We start from the raw sequence: 15347 nt of genomic DNA on the forward strand, positions 1-15347 counted from the left end.
GATCTGGCGTAGCTGTGGATGTGGTGTAGGCCGGCAGCTACAGCTCTGATTCCACCCCTAGCCTGGGAACCTCCATATGCCGCAGAAGCGGCCCAAGAAATGGCAAAAAGACAAAAAAAATAATAATAATTCCAAAATCTAAAGAGAGTGCTATAATGAGCACTGTAGTGGCATGGAATTCTCCCTTTATTTGGCTGGTTTAGCCTGTGTTTCCACCTCTACCCCAGAAGGGCTGCCTTTGTCACCACTGGGTCCCCAGAGTCAGGTGTATGTCCCCATCAACGTTTGTGGAATGAATAGATGCCAGTATCTTCAATCTGTATATCCCCAGCACCCAGACAAGAATGGACACTCTGTTCCAAATGAGCTCCAGTTATCCCAATTTGAGACTCTTTCTTACTTGTAAAACATGGAAAAATTCACTCAACTCTTGGTGATGATGAAAAAGTCTGGGTATATTGGACCAAAGCCTGGTGAGTAAATAAGTCAATACACTGGAGTTCCTGCTGAGGCACAGTGGGTTAAGTATCCCACTGCAGTGGTTTGGGTTGCTGTGGAGGCACGGGTTCTATCCCCAGACGTACCTGGCCTGGGAACGTCCTTATGCCACAGGTGAGGCCATTAAAATAATTAATTAAATACATACATACATACATACATAATAAACCCCGTTATAGCTGAGGAAGCCCAGAGAAGTTAAGGGACTTACCCAAAGCCACACAGCAAAGGAGGAAGCCACCAGATGCTGACAGATCACCCCATACTCTCCCCCAGGACCATTTTCCCATTAGGCACTGAGCTGAGGGCTCAGGGCCCAAAAACTCTTTCCAGAAGACCCCAAAATTTTAAGGCCTGAAAGTAAAAATGACTTCCAAAATCAGAAAAAATAGTAAAAACAAAATAAATGGGACCTAATCAAACTTAAAATTTTCTGCACAGCAAAGGAAACCCTACATAAAATGAAAAGACAACTCACAGAATGGAAGAAAAGATTTGCAAATGAACCAACTGACAAGGGATTAATCTCCAAAACTTATAACTACCTTCTGCAGCTCCATACCAAAAAAACAAACAACCCCATCAAAAAATGGGCAGAAGATCTAAACAGACAAATCTCCAGAGAAGACACATGCATGGCCAAAAAACACATGAAAAAGAGCTTCAACATCACTCATTACTAGAGAAATGCAAATCAAAACCACTCTGAGGTACCACCTTACACCAGCCAGAATGGCCATCTTCAAAAAGTCTGCAAACAATAAGTGCTGGAGAGGCTGTGGAGAAAAAGGAACCCTAGTACACTGTTGGTGGGACTGTAAATTGGTGCAACCACTGTGGAAAACAGTATAGAGAGTCCTCAGAAGACTCAAAATTGAACTACCATTTGATCCAGCCGTCCCACTCCTGGGCATCTATCCAGAGAAAACCATGACTCGAAAAGACACCTGTACTCCAGTGTTCATTGCAGCACTATTTGCAATAGCCAAGACATGGAAACAACCTAAATGTCCATCGACAGAGGAGTGGATCCAGAAGATGTGGTACATATACACAATGGAATATTACTCAGCCATTAAAAGGAACGGAATAACAGCATTTTTAGCAACATGGATGGACCTAGAAATTATCATGCTAAGTGAAGTCAGTCAGACAATGAGACACCAACATCAAATGCTATCACTTACATGTGGAATCTGAAAAAAGGACACAATGAACTTCTTTGCAGGACAGATACTGACTCACAGACTTTGAAAAACTTATGGTTTCCAAAGGAGAGCGGTTGGGGGGTGGGAGAATGCTGGGGGTTTGGGACGGAAATGCTATATCATTGTACAACTATAAATGTCATAAATTCACTGAGTCATTTTTAAAAAATCAGAAAAAATATCTGGAAATTCAAAACCAGTGGAATCTATAACGTTTTTGTGAGGACGTATAAAGCAGTAGATGGGAGCGGGCTTCCTCTGCCTGCCCAGGGAGTTACCGGGGAACTTCTGAGCCTCAGTTTCCTCACCTGTAAAGCCTAGGTGATGACTGTGTTGTTTTTGAGACAGGGCGCTGCTTACAGGAGGCCACATCAACCTCATTCACTCTTTTTTTTTTTTTTTTTCTGTTTTTTCTTCTTTCTTTCTGGCTGCACTTGTGGCATATGGAAGTTCCCAGGCAGGGACTGAATCTGAGCCACAGCTATAATCCTTAGCCTTCATTCCTTTTTATGACTGAATAACATTCCACTGTACGGATGGAACCACATTTTGTTTCTCTCTCTGTCTATTGATGGGCATTTTGGTTGTTTCCTCCTTTCGATGATGGTAACCAGTGCTGCTCTGAACACACACATATAAGGATTTGTTTGAGTCCCTGTTTGCATGTCTTTTGGGTCTATACCTAGGAGTAGAAAGAAGGCTAGGGTTGAATCGGAGCCACAGCTTCTGGCCTACACCACAGCCACAGCAGCACCAGATCCAAGCCACAGCTGCAACCTACGCTGCAGTTCTCAGCAACACTGGATCCTTAACCCACTGAGCAAGGCCAGGGGTCAAACCCCCATTCTCATGGACACAGGCAGGTTTTTAACCCACTGAGCCACAATGGAAACATCCCTTGTTCACTGTTATATTCTGGATCTATCAGGAATGTGTTACCTTTGAAACCATTTACAGATTTGTTTCTTCACATAGTATAAGAATTCCAGAGCAGGAGTACAAGCCAATGTGCTCATTCATGTGAACAGCAAGCATTTACTGAGGGCCTACTGTGTGCTGGGTGCACACCCAGACAAAAGGGGACACAGCAGTGGACACTTGAAGACGATGACCTGCAGTCCTGGAGCAGCCCCCTACCTTCACGCGGTGCACAGACCTGGGGAAAGTACATGTGCTGTACTACTGGAGATGCAAAAGGCTACAGGTAAGCAAGAAGACAAACAACCCATTGGAAAATAAGCAAAGGAGGTGAACATACATTTTTCCAAAAAAGGTACACAAATGGCCAACAAATACATGAAAAGACTCTCAACATCTGTGGTTATTATGCAAATGCAAATCAAAACTGCAGTTGAGATGACGCTTCACACTGTGTAGGATGGCTGTAGTCAAAAAACAGAAAGTAGGAGTTCCTGTCACAGCTCAGCAGTAGCGACCCCAGTGTAGGGGTGTGTGTGTGTGTGTGTGTGTGTGTGTGTGTGTGTATGTATGACTGAGTCACTATGTGGTACAGCAGAAATTGGCACAATATTGTAAATCCACTATACTTTCATAAAAAAAAGAAATAAAATAAAATTAAAAAAACAGAAAGTGGAGTTCCTCCCGTCGTGGCACAGCGGAAAGGAATCCAACTAGGAACCACGAGGTTTCAGGTTCAATCCCTGGCCTTGCTCAGTGGGTTAAGGATCCGGTGTTGCCATGAGCTGTGGTATAGGTTGCAGACTCGGCTCTGATCCTGCATTGCTGTGGCTCTGGTGAAGCCCGGTGGCTACAGCTCTGATTAAACCCCTAGCCTGGGAACCTCCATATGCCCCGGGTGCAGCCCTAGAAAAGACCAAAAAAAAAAAAAAGTAAATAATTTTTTAAAAAATAAGGTAAATATAGAGTCACCATATGACCCGGACATCCTACTCCTAGGTATAGACCCAAAAGACATGCAAACAGGGCCTCAAACAAATCCTTATATGTGCTTGTTCAGAGTAGCACTGGTTACCATCATCGAAAGGAGGAAACAACCAAAATGCCCATCGATAGACAGAGAGAGAAACAAAATGTGGTTCCATCCATACAGTGGAATATTATTCAGTCATAAAAAGGAATGAAGCATGGCTACATGATACAACATGGATGAGATTTAAGGATGTGACGCTCAGTGAAAGAAAACAAACATAAGAGGCCACATATTACCTGCTTTCCTGTGTATGAAATGTCTAGAAATTCATAGAGACAGAAAAGGAGGTTAGTGGTTATCAGGGGCAGGAGGAAGGGAATGGGAAGTGACTGCTAATGGTCTGGGGATCTCCTTTGTGGGAGGATGAAAAATTTCTGGAAGTAAATAGAGGCGATGGTTACACACATTGTGTATGTACTAAATGCCATTGAATTGTTCACTTTAAAATCATTAATTTTATGTAGCGTAATTTCACCTTGATTTTTAAAACTTACAAATAAAAATAATACCCCCCCAAAGTGCGTGTGGTTCGAACAAAGTCTAACAGCGAGGACAGGTGTGTGGGTCAGAGAGGGGATCCAGGAGGGCCTGGCAGAATTGGCAACATTTCTGCAAAGCCTTGAAAAGTGAGCCAAAGGGACATCACAGTCAGTTGCCAGGTCTGCAGGTAGAGACCAAATATCAAAGTGAATTATTTTATTTTATTTTATTTTTATTTATTATTATTATTATTATTTGTCTTTTGTCTTTTCGAGGGCGGCACACTCGGCATATAGAGGTTCCCAGGCTAGGGGTCTAATCAGAGCTGTAGCCACGGGCCTAGGCCACAGCCACAGCAACACCAGATCCTTAACCCACTGAGCGAGGGCAGGGATCGAACCCCCAATCTCATGGTTCCTAGTTGGATTCGTTTCCGCTGCGCCACTACGGAAACTTCCAAAGTGAATTATTTTAAAATTCATTCAAATTTCTGTTCTTTTTAAAAAAACACAATAGGGAGTTCCCTAGTGGCCTAGCGGTTAAGGATCCAGCGTTGTCACTGCTGTGGCACGGAGGTGGATCTGCGGCCCAGGAACTTCTGCATCCTGTGGGTGTGGCCCAAAATTTAAAAATAAATAAATAAATAAATTTACAGAACAACAATAAAACAGGTGTTTGGTGCAATGAGAAGGGAAAGGGGGACACTTCAATGAGTTTACTGACCAGCGAGGCTCCCCGGATCCGGCCACCACGCCCTTACTCCCACGTGGGGCCGCCTCCGCCCCTTCTCGGCCACGCCCCCCCGGCCCCGCCTCTCTAGAACCCGGAGGGCGGGAGAGGTGCCCGCAGGGTCTCCAGAGAGAGGAGAAAACACTTTGTTCCAAGTTTTCCCGGAGCTTCCTCGTCCCCACCGCGACTTGCATCCCGAGCCCTCTGCGGCCTCCCAACTTTCAGACGCCCCTCTGCGGCTCTGCTCCCTTTGGTACTCCCGGGGGCCCTCGGACGCCCCCTAACTCCCCATCGCCCCTGTCCTTTAAAATCTCTTTTGATTCCTCAACTATCCCTCAGGTCCGCAGGACTCCTCCATGGCCAGGTCGTACGGCGGCCGGGTGCTGACCGCAATGATCCTGTTGGGCATCCCCGCGGCGGTGCTGGCGGCGCTGGGCGCTCAGCTGCTGTTCCAGCTGCAGGCGGGCCGCGCGGAGCTTCGGGGACCGCGAATCGACGGCCTGGGCCCAGAGCTGGGGACCGGCCCGGGGCTGCCAGAGGACGCAGCCGGAGCGCTGCTGCCGCTAGCCGCCGCGCTCGCCGCGCTCGCCCTGGTTCTAGGTCTCACCTGCCTGCTGCTCGCCGCGCTCTGCGGCCACCTGGGCGCTGAGATGGCGCGGGGACCGGGCCCTGGCAGGTAAGAGGACCTGCCCCCTCTGCCCGGCTCGTGGCTGGGCGAGCCTGGACGAGCAGCTGCCCTTCTATGGGCCTCAGGTTGGGGGAGAGCTTTTCTCTCTCACTCACTTCATCTATCTTTTCCCTTCCTCCTTTCTTCCATCTCTCCCTCCATCCTATATTTGTTGAAAATTTACAGCAGGTGCAATTACTGCTGCCACCCCGTTTTCACAGATGTGGAAACTGAGGCTCAGAGAAGGCCTGGAGTTGCCCCGGTGTTGATAGCATTTGTCCTTTATGGAACCTTAAGCTCTAGGTACCTCCCTCTTCATGTGGATTAGCTCAGAGAAGCCCCCTGGGTGGCTGGGGCTGTTATTATCTCCCTTTTTAACTACTTCTCTCAGTCAAGGGAGGCTGCTTTCCCTAGGCTGCCAGGACTGAAAGAGGGTGGGCTGGATTTGAACTTAAATCTGGTAGAGCCAGGGTCTGTGCTCTGGCCCCAGGTAGGGTTCCTTGTCAGGCACCTGAGCTCAGGGACGTGGGCACTGGAGGGGGAGGGGAGAATGAGTGTAGAATGAGGACTCGTCCTTGAGCCAAGAACGTGGCTGTCCCACATCCAAGTGTTTCCTTCGAGGATGCTGGGGGAGGGGAGCTGGGATCCTGGTCTAGGACTCCATGGATCTAAGCAAATGGGAACGTCCATCATTGGATCCTGATCCAAACTACGCACCTCCGTCTGATAATTCAAGGGTGGTGAAATACATGCATTCTGTCAGTTGATAAATATGTGTTGGGCACCTGCAGGGGGCTGAGCCCAGCACTGGGTACTGGTGAGAAGGCAGGAACCAAGCAGATCTGGACCCACCTTCATGGGGACACAGATAATAAAGAAACAAAGCAGATGGATAAGGTCAAATGGTGATGAAGACTGGAAAGGGATGAAAATGGGGTAATGTGGTGGAGGAGGACAGGATGGGGGGCGATGTGGGACCATCAAAGGTGGCCTGAGCTGAGGCTTGAAGGAGGAAAGAAGGCAGAAAGTTTGGGAGACGGTGATCCAGGCAGAGGGAACAGCATATGCAAAGGCCCTGGGGCAGGAATGAGCTTGGGATGTTGGAGGACAACAGAGGTGATTAGTGTGGCTGGAAGGGAGATGAGGGAGATGACGGCCGGGAAGTGAGCGGTATTAGATTATACAGGGCTTTCTGTGCTGTGAAGACAGGTTCAACTCTGCCTAAGAGAGCTGTGAGCGAGGAGAGACATGATCTGACTTGAGTTTGGAATAACCCACTCTGGACACTCTGCAGAGAGGGGGTCAGGAGGGAGTTCCCTTGTGGTGCAGCAGGTTAAGTATCTGGCATCGTCACTGTTGCTGCTGTGGCTCAGGTTCCATCTCTGGCCCAGGAACTTCCACATGCCGTGGGTGCAACCTAAATAAATAAATAAATATTTTATAAAAGAAAAGGGGTCAAGAGGGGAATTGGCAGAGAGGAGGCCATTTCCATGGTACTGGTGGGAGGTGAGTGATGATGGAAGCGTCTCCATTTCCTGATCTCACAAGACTGGAGAAGGGCAGGCACAAAGCAGAAGCATCTACCATGGGGCCAGGCTCAAAACTCAATCTGTAGTCCGTGTCAGCTCTTGGGGATCTCTGTTTCATCATCACTGATAACAAGTCAGTTTCCTCATCCCTAAATAAGCTTATGGTCTATAAAATAAGTGTCTAGCAAGGGTCCATACATAATAGCTGCTTCATGAGCGCTGCATGTTTGAATGGACTGATGTATACGGGTTATGGGGGAGGGGAGGGGAATGGATGGTGACTGGATGGATGAATGGACAGATGGATGGTCGGTTGGCTCAAGGTATGGTGACTGGGAGAAAGAGAATGGATGGATGGATGAGTAGATGAATGGATGGATGGCAAATGACAATTGGATGAACAGATGATGGTGGCTTTATGGGGACACAGATGAAACAATCAAAGAAGACAACAAAGAAACAAAGCAGATGAGTGGGTGGGTGGATTAATAAAGCATGGTTAAATGGATGCATGACTGTATGGTTGAATAATCAGTGGAGATGGATGGACAGTAAATGATGTCAGACATTTACCTGGAAGGATGAATGAGTTGGGGGATGGATGGAGGGATGGATGCTTGGGTCCTCACATAGACCTCAGTTCCCCAAAGCTGGGCCACTCTCCTTCCCTCTCCTTCCCAACCTTCTTCCACCAGTTCTGTCTCCTGAGCCCATGTTCTTCCTGCCCTCTCCTCCCTCCCAGGTCTGACTGGTTTCTCTATGACTGCCGCCTCCTCAGACACGTAGCCCTTGGTCTCTTCTGTTGTGGGATCTCTGTCTACTTAGCAGGTATGTGCTGGGCTACAAGTTGGAGTGCAGAGCTCTGGGTTGAGGTGGCTAGGGGTAATAGCCCCATAATTGGGGTCAGCTCTGGAGCCAGCTTGCCTGTTTCATTCTCTGACATTTTAGCCCATGGATGACATCTGATCCCAGTGGGGATTCCATAAATGGTGGTTGTCTTCAAAACACTTCTGATTCATCAGTTTTCTGCATTTGGTTTGAACAAAAGTTTCCAAGTCCTTGGGGTTGCTGGAGATAGTGTTTCATAGATTGGCCTTAGCAAAAACTGTTTTGGTCACAAATATCAGAATCTCCAGCTCAAGGACGGCTTATGAAAAAAAAAATGCTTCCTGAACCAGAAATGCAATTTTAAATCCCAAGATATGAAGTAGAGTAAAAACTAACAGGAGTTCCCGTTGTGGTGCAGCGGAAATGAATGCAACTAGGAACCATGAGATTTCAGGTTCCATCCCTGGCCTCGCTCAGCGGGTTAAGGATCTTGCATTGCTGTGAGCTATGGTATAGGTTGCTGACGCAGCTCAGCTCCTCCGTCGCTGTGGCTGTGGTATAGGCCATCAGCTACAGCTCCAGTTGGACTCCTAGCCTAGGAACCTCCATATACTGCGGGTGCGGCCCTAAAAAGCCAAAAAAAAAACTAATAACCTGGGTGCCAGAAGGGCACACCACACGGTCTTTCCTCCCCTGACTTATAATAACTTTTCTTTGATCAACATTCTCTCACCTACACCTGCTGATAATGAAATCAAATCATCATGTTTATTTAAAGGGACTCCCGACATCTTATATTTTGTTTTAATCTTGAAAACTGTGCTTCAGACTCATAACTGAATCATACTTGGATCTCTGGCAGCCCTATAAACAATCTGTCTTACCGGAGGAAAAAATTCAGCTGACTGAAAAACAAGGGATTTGCTACTACTGTTTTTTCCTTAGTACCACAATAGAGAAATAGAAGATATATTTGGGAGTTCCCATTCTGGCACAGCAGTAACAAATTCAATTAGTATCCATGAGGATGCAGATTTGATCCCTGGCCTCACTCAGTGGGTTGGGGATCTGGTGTGGCTGTGGCTGTGGCTGTGGTGTAGGCCAGCAGCTATAGTTCCAATTCAACCCCTAGCCTGGGAACCTCCGTATACCACAGGTGCAGCCCTAAAAAGCAAAAAAAAAAAAAAAAAAAAAAAAAAAAAAAAAAAAAAAAAGAGGGAGAGAGAGAGAGAACTTAAAACACTTATTTATGAGATATGAGCCTAGGATTCACTGTGGGAATTTGTATGTACAGTGCAGAGAACTCTGAATGACTCTTGTTGTTTGACTTAATAAAATGCTCTAGATATGTTTTTTTGTTTTTGTTTTTGTTTTTTTAAGGAGAGTGGATAGAGTGACCTGTGTATCTGAAAAGATCAAGGGTTATTGGCCTCAAGTACGGCTGGATCCAGGCACTCAAATGAGGTTATCCAAAATGCCTCTCCCTTCAACTCTTTACCTGCTGTGCCCTGAGAAAAATGCCTATATTTCTAAGTGCTTTCAACACAATGCTTCTGACCTCAGGCTTTTTCATATGCCAGCAAAAGTGTTGGAGGATTTTCATATGCTGGCAAAAATGTTGGAGAATAAAATTCCTCATTTTAAAATATAGGAAAACTCACAAAGGGAAAAAAAAAAGGTATTTATGTCAGCCTCATTAAGCATTAAATTAAGAATTCGTTCAGCTCCCATTTAGATTCTTTTGAGGCAAGGTGACCTCACTCAGCAAGAATTCCCAAGTACATCCAGCCAGTCTTTCCTTTGTTGTTAACCAAAGCCAAAACAATAATTATAAAGACCTTTCAAAAATGTTTAGAGCAAAAAAAAAAAAAAAGTCCCTGGCCTCCCTTTAATATGTCAGACATGACGCAGTGTGGTATTTTCAAAAGCAAGAGTGCAAAGCTAGAGAAAGCATAAAAACATCTCACAAAATGCCAAGAAGTCCTCTATCAGCTCTGGGCTTCTCTCCTACCAATTCCCTAACTGCCAAATAAGAAAATTCCCTTGTTCTCATAGCCCAAGCAAAAGTCCCAGGGCTGACCCTGATTGGCTCAGCTTGAGTCATGTGAGAGCCATGAACCAATCACTATAACCAGAGGAAGCCGTGCTCTGATTGGCCAAGCCTAGAACCATGCACATCGCTGATACCAGAGAGCTGAGTCAGTCCTCCTATACCAATGACCATGGTAGGGGTAGGGACTGGGCCAGCACTTCTTAGTAGGGGACACCTGACAATATCTGGAGACATTTTGGTTGTCACGACAGGGCAGGGAAAGGTGTTTGGTGGGTAGAAGCTGCTAAATGTCCTACAATGCATGTGACAATCTCCATCAAAAAGAATGGTGTCAACTGAATATTGGACAAGGCAACAGAGAACCGGTACAGGTCCTCAAGGTCAGGTCACCAACCATCTTGTCATTCAGATCAGCAAACTGAGGCCAGAGAGGGACTATGCTTCGCTCAAGGTCAATTTACAGAGATTCAGAAGGCCTGAGATCTGGGGGGGAGGGGTTGTTTTTTTTTGGTTTTGGGGTTTCTTAGTCTCTTTTTTTTTTTAGGGCCACACCCGCGGCATATGGAGGTTCCCAGGCTAGGGGTCCAATCAGAGCTACAGCTGCCAACCTACGCCAGAGCTGCAGCAACATAAGATCTGAGCCGTGTCTGCGACCTATACCACAGCTCACGGCAACGCCGGATCCTTAACCCACTGAGCAAGGCCAGGGATGGAACCCGCAACCTCATGGTTCCTAGTGGGATTCATTTCCGCTGCACCACGATGGGAACTCCATGGATTGTTTTAATTGTGGTAAATTACATAGAACATACAACTTACTGTTTTATAATAAAATAGATGCAATGATGATCAGGTGAAAGGGGTGGAAGAGTTTTGAGTAAATCTATGTGTCTATCATAATGTACAGTTTTCTATAAATACCCTCCATTTGATGGGGCTCTCCTAGGGCTTGGGGAGCAAACATTTGTTGACTGAATAAGAGCCTTTTCCTCCTCCAGCACTGTCCATCTATGCCCTGCTGCTCTTCGAGATTGAGACAGGTGCAGCGGCTGCCTCTGTTCTTGGCTTGGGTGCTCTGATCCTGGTAGCAGTGCTGACCCACACTCTGCTCCGGGCTGCCCGGGCCACCCGCCGTGGCCTCCATGAGCTGTCCCTGCCACAATTTGAAGATGACCCTGTCCGCCCTGCTGAAGTCTCCAAGGCCAGCTCCGGGGCTCAGCCCCAGCAGGGTATCCATCACTGGACCCCCTACTCATCTTGCCCAGAACCTGGGGACTCCCTCAGACCCACAGTCACTGCCACAGCACCTGCAACCATGGGGGGAGGCTGGGAGAGCCGCCTGCCCACATCTCACATACATCGAACACTGTCTGCCAGTGAGGGGCACTGGGAAGAGGTCACACATGAGATGCGCAACATCCTGGGCCACAGGCCAGGAGGATCAGGGAAGGACTCCACCTTGGTGTGAACCCAAAAATCAGAGATAGAGACCCAGTGTCAGGCAGTAGGAAAAGGACACCTGTAGAGAAAGGTCCAGGCAGCCACAGTAGCAGTGCAACTTGATTTCCCTCTCAGTTCACAGCATCTTTGACTTTTGTCCTCAAAGTTGCTTCATGGCACAAAATAGCTGCCAGGGATCCAGCCCTCACTTCCTTACTCAGAGAGAAAGACAGAGGCCAGGACTAGCTCAGAAGCTTTTGGAAGTCTTCCTGAGAGGCCTTGGGACGCTTCTGCTCATAACTCACTGGCCAGAACAAGGGTCATGTAGCCACATTTCACTATAGAGGAGACTAGGAAATGTAGCTGTCCAGAATGAATAAAATTCTCTTATAGGCAGGAGGAGAGGGGAGGGCTTAGGCAACAGTTCTCTAAACAGCTCCATCCATTTTACAGATGAGGAAACCAAGGCCCAGAGAGGGGCAGTGACTCACCAAGGGTCCCATGGCCAGTACTGAGCATCAGAGGCAGGATTCGAACCCAGGTCCTGTGACCCCCATGCTGCTGATAGTGCAAGTCTCAAACTCTGCGACTCCTTCCAGGCTGTGAGTGTTTGAAACCTGTGTGTGCTGAGCTCAGAGCAGCCCCAGGCCATGGACACACCTTGAGGCCTGGACCCAGACTCCTGGCTGTGGGCCTGTGGCTGAGGGCTTCACCACCCTGTGTCTCAGTTTCCTGGTCTGTAAAACGGGAACAGAAGTGGTCCCTCCTCCTAGAGCTCCCATGAGACTCTGCATGAGCTATTTGGGGGCGGGGGGCGGGGGAACCTGTGCATAGCAGATCCTCAATGTGTGTCAACCTGTGCTTCGGTCAGTCGGGGTGCTTCATGGCTTGAAAAGGTGGGTTGATGGCCAGTTTCTGGGACTCTTGGAACTGCCAGGGCTTGGGGTAGATCACTCAGAGCCCCAGGGGTCTCCCAAAAGCCCTGACCACCCCCTCCATCCTGCACAACCTGAAAATAAACTCCATGTCATTATCTCCATGTTGCCTGAGCCACATCTAAACCTGCTGCTTGGCCAAGTCAAGGCCCAGGATGAGGGGTGAAGTGACAGAGGTGGGGGACAGAGGGCAGCAGTAGGGGTACAGAGAGTGTGACCCTTAGTGACCCCAGCCTGGGACCCATGCCCCACAAATCTTCATGCCTGTAAATTTCACTGGGGGATGGCCTGGCCCCTGCCCCACCTCAAATGGACAAATGTCCCCAGATGTCTCCCTGACCATCCCCTCCTGGGCCACACGGGGATTAAGGGGTGGAGGAAGCTCAGCCACATAGTGGCTTGAAGCCACTCTGGGACCCCTTCCAGTGGTGACAGTGCCCAGCAGGGAGGCTGGTTGCCAAGCCTGACCTGGGGTAAAGATTCTGATGTTCAGGTACAGACCTGGGAGCCCACTGGCCTTCCTGAGCCCTGGGAGGCAACACAGATCTCCTCCTCCCATGTGGCACCTGTCAGGGGCATCCCAAGGCTCTTGGTGAGCAGGAAAATATCACTAAAGAAGATAATATAAGAATGAATGGCACGGGAGTTCCCACTGTGGCCCAGAGGGTTAAGAACCAGCCTAGTATCCACGAGGATGCAGATTTAATCCCTGGCCTCACTCAGTGGGTTAAGGATCCAGCATTGCTACAAGCTGCAGCTCAGATATGGCATTGCTGTGGCTGTGGCATAAGCCAGCAGCTGCAGCTCTGATTTGACCCCTCGCTTGGTAACTTCCATATGCCATGGGTGCAGCCCTAAAAAGACAAAAAAAAAAAAAATCTCTTTATCACATACCTGGTACTGCAGGCACATATCAGGCACTTCCTGGCCTTAGTTAATCCTTAAGACAACCTAACTCACAGATGGGGAAACTGTAGCCCAAGAAGCAGGAATCCCATAACCCTGACACATGAGACTCCAGGACAGAGCAGGTGACTAGAAAACACTGGAGACTCTAGTTTCTGAGAACCCTTTGGAATGAGGGTGGCCTTGGGGACTCTGAGGGTGGACAAGAGAGTTGAGGAGGAAAGACCTCTGCTGGCTACGGGTAAGGAGTGCCTCATCTCCACAACTGGTCAGGGGAATTGGAAGATGGACCGTGAGGCCTCATCCCCAAGGCCAGAACTAGGATGGGGGTGCAAAATTTCAGATGGTCCTAAAGCATTGAAAAGCAGTGTTCAAACAAATCCTTGTTCATGTGTGTTCACAGCAGCACTAGTCATAATCATCAAAAGGTGAAAACAACCCAAATGTCCATCAAGAGGTGAATGAATAAGCAAAATGTGGTCCACCCAACAGTGGAATATTACTCAGCCGTAAAAAGGAATGAAGGTGCTCTGCTGTGGCAAAACGGGATCAGCAGTGTCTTGGGAGCACTGGGATGCAGGTTTGATTCCCTGTCCCAACACAGTGGGTTGAGGATTGGGCGTTGCTGCAGCTGAAGCTTAGGTTGCGACTGAGGCTTGGATCTGATCCTTCCATGTGCCACGGGCTGGCCAAAAATGAAGAAATAAAAAGAAAAATGGAGTACTGACACATGCTTCAACACAGATGAAACTCAAAAACATCATAAGTTCCCATTGTGGCTCAGCAGGTTAAGGACACGATGTTGTCTCTGTGAGGATGCAGGTTCCACCCCTGGCCTCCCTCAGTGAGTTAAGGATCTGGTGTTGCCCCAAGATGTAGCATAGGTCACAGATGTGGCTCAGGTTCCATGTTACTGTGGCTGTGGCATATGTGCAGCTGCAGCCCCAATTCCACCCTAGCCTGGAAACTTCCTATGTCACAGGTGCAACCATAGAAAGAAAAAAAAAAAAAAAGATGTTGCCTTGATTTGCGTTCATCAGAACCAAAAGCTGAGATGATTGCCAAGATGTGGTTTATTTATAGGGGAGGTGACCCCAGGAAGCACCGATGCCCTGCAGGGGGAGCCAATGAGCAGACAGCGCTGTGGGCAACTGAGGCTCCATCCCACTGGAGACCTCAGGGAGACTTCATATAGCTCATCTGACATTTGGTCCCACCCCAGGGGCAAGGGAGCTAAACTATTTATCCTCTTATCCCCATCAGGCATTAGCTGAGAGCTGTTCCCAGAGGGACTGACCTTCTCACGCCTCCCTGTGCATCAGCTGGACATGAAAACAGATACAGATTCCCTGTTAATTTTTTTTTTTTTTTGTCTTTTTAGGGCTGCACCACAGCATATGGAGGTTCCCAGACAAGAGGTCAAATCCGAGCTATAGCTGCTGGTCCATGGATTGAACACACCACAGGAGTGACAACACCAGATCCTTAGCCTGCTGAGCAACCAGGGAACTCTGTGGGCCTCTTTATAGGGCAGCGTGCAACACCAAAGCCAGCAATAGAGAGTCCACAGCAAGACAGAAGACACTGTATTTTTTTTTTTGGTCTTTTTGTCTTTTACAGCTGTACCCTCAGCATATGGATGTTCCCAGGCTAGGGGTCTAGTCAGGGCTGTAGCCACTAGCCTATGCCAGGGCCACAGCAATGCGGGATCTGAGCTGCATCTTCTACCTACATCACAGTTCAAGGCAATGCCAGATCCTTAACCCACTGGGTGAGGCCAGGGATCAAACCTTTGTCCTCATGGATGCTAGTAGGATTCATTAACTGCTGAGCCACAACGGGTACTCCTGGAAGTCACTGTATTTTAAAACTGATCACAAAAGTGACATCCCATCACTCTTACTGTATTCCATTGGTTAGAAATAAGTCTACACTAGATCCACCCTCCCCTTGAGGGTTATATTAGTATTCAGGGGTTCAGTCCTGAACACTAGTACACCGAACCAAAGAAGCTTTAATGTCTCATGAATTATCTGCAGGCTCTGCCCAAAGACAAACAAGAAGGGCAGGTGGATAAGGAAGAGGAAAAAAGAGTGTTTTCTGTACAGTATGAGTTGGCTGTT

General features: G+C 47.9%; 1 protein-coding gene across 2 annotated transcripts; it reads left to right on the forward strand.

Moving 5' to 3' along the window:
* On the forward strand, nucleotides 4974–12523 carry TMEM221 (transmembrane protein 221). Of its 2 annotated transcripts, XM_003123492.5 has the most exons (5): nucleotides 4974–5119; nucleotides 5206–5542; nucleotides 7805–7890; nucleotides 10942–11172; nucleotides 11837–12416. In XM_003123492.5, the coding sequence occupies exons 2-5, from the start codon at nucleotides 5223–5225 to the stop codon at nucleotides 11896–11898; spliced, it is 699 nt and encodes a 232-aa protein (XP_003123540.2). In that variant the 5' UTR covers nucleotides 4974–5119; nucleotides 5206–5222; the 3' UTR covers nucleotides 11899–12416. The 2 variants fall into 2 exon arrangements, with proteins under 2 accessions (XP_003123540.2, XP_003354183.1); XM_003354135.4 differs by having other exon boundaries at nucleotides 10942–12523.

The sequence above is a fragment of the Sus scrofa genome, chromosome 2 (genome assembly GCF_000003025.6).
Source record: "Sus scrofa isolate TJ Tabasco breed Duroc chromosome 2, Sscrofa11.1, whole genome shotgun sequence".
NCBI lineage: Eukaryota > Metazoa > Chordata > Mammalia > Artiodactyla > Suidae > Sus > Sus scrofa.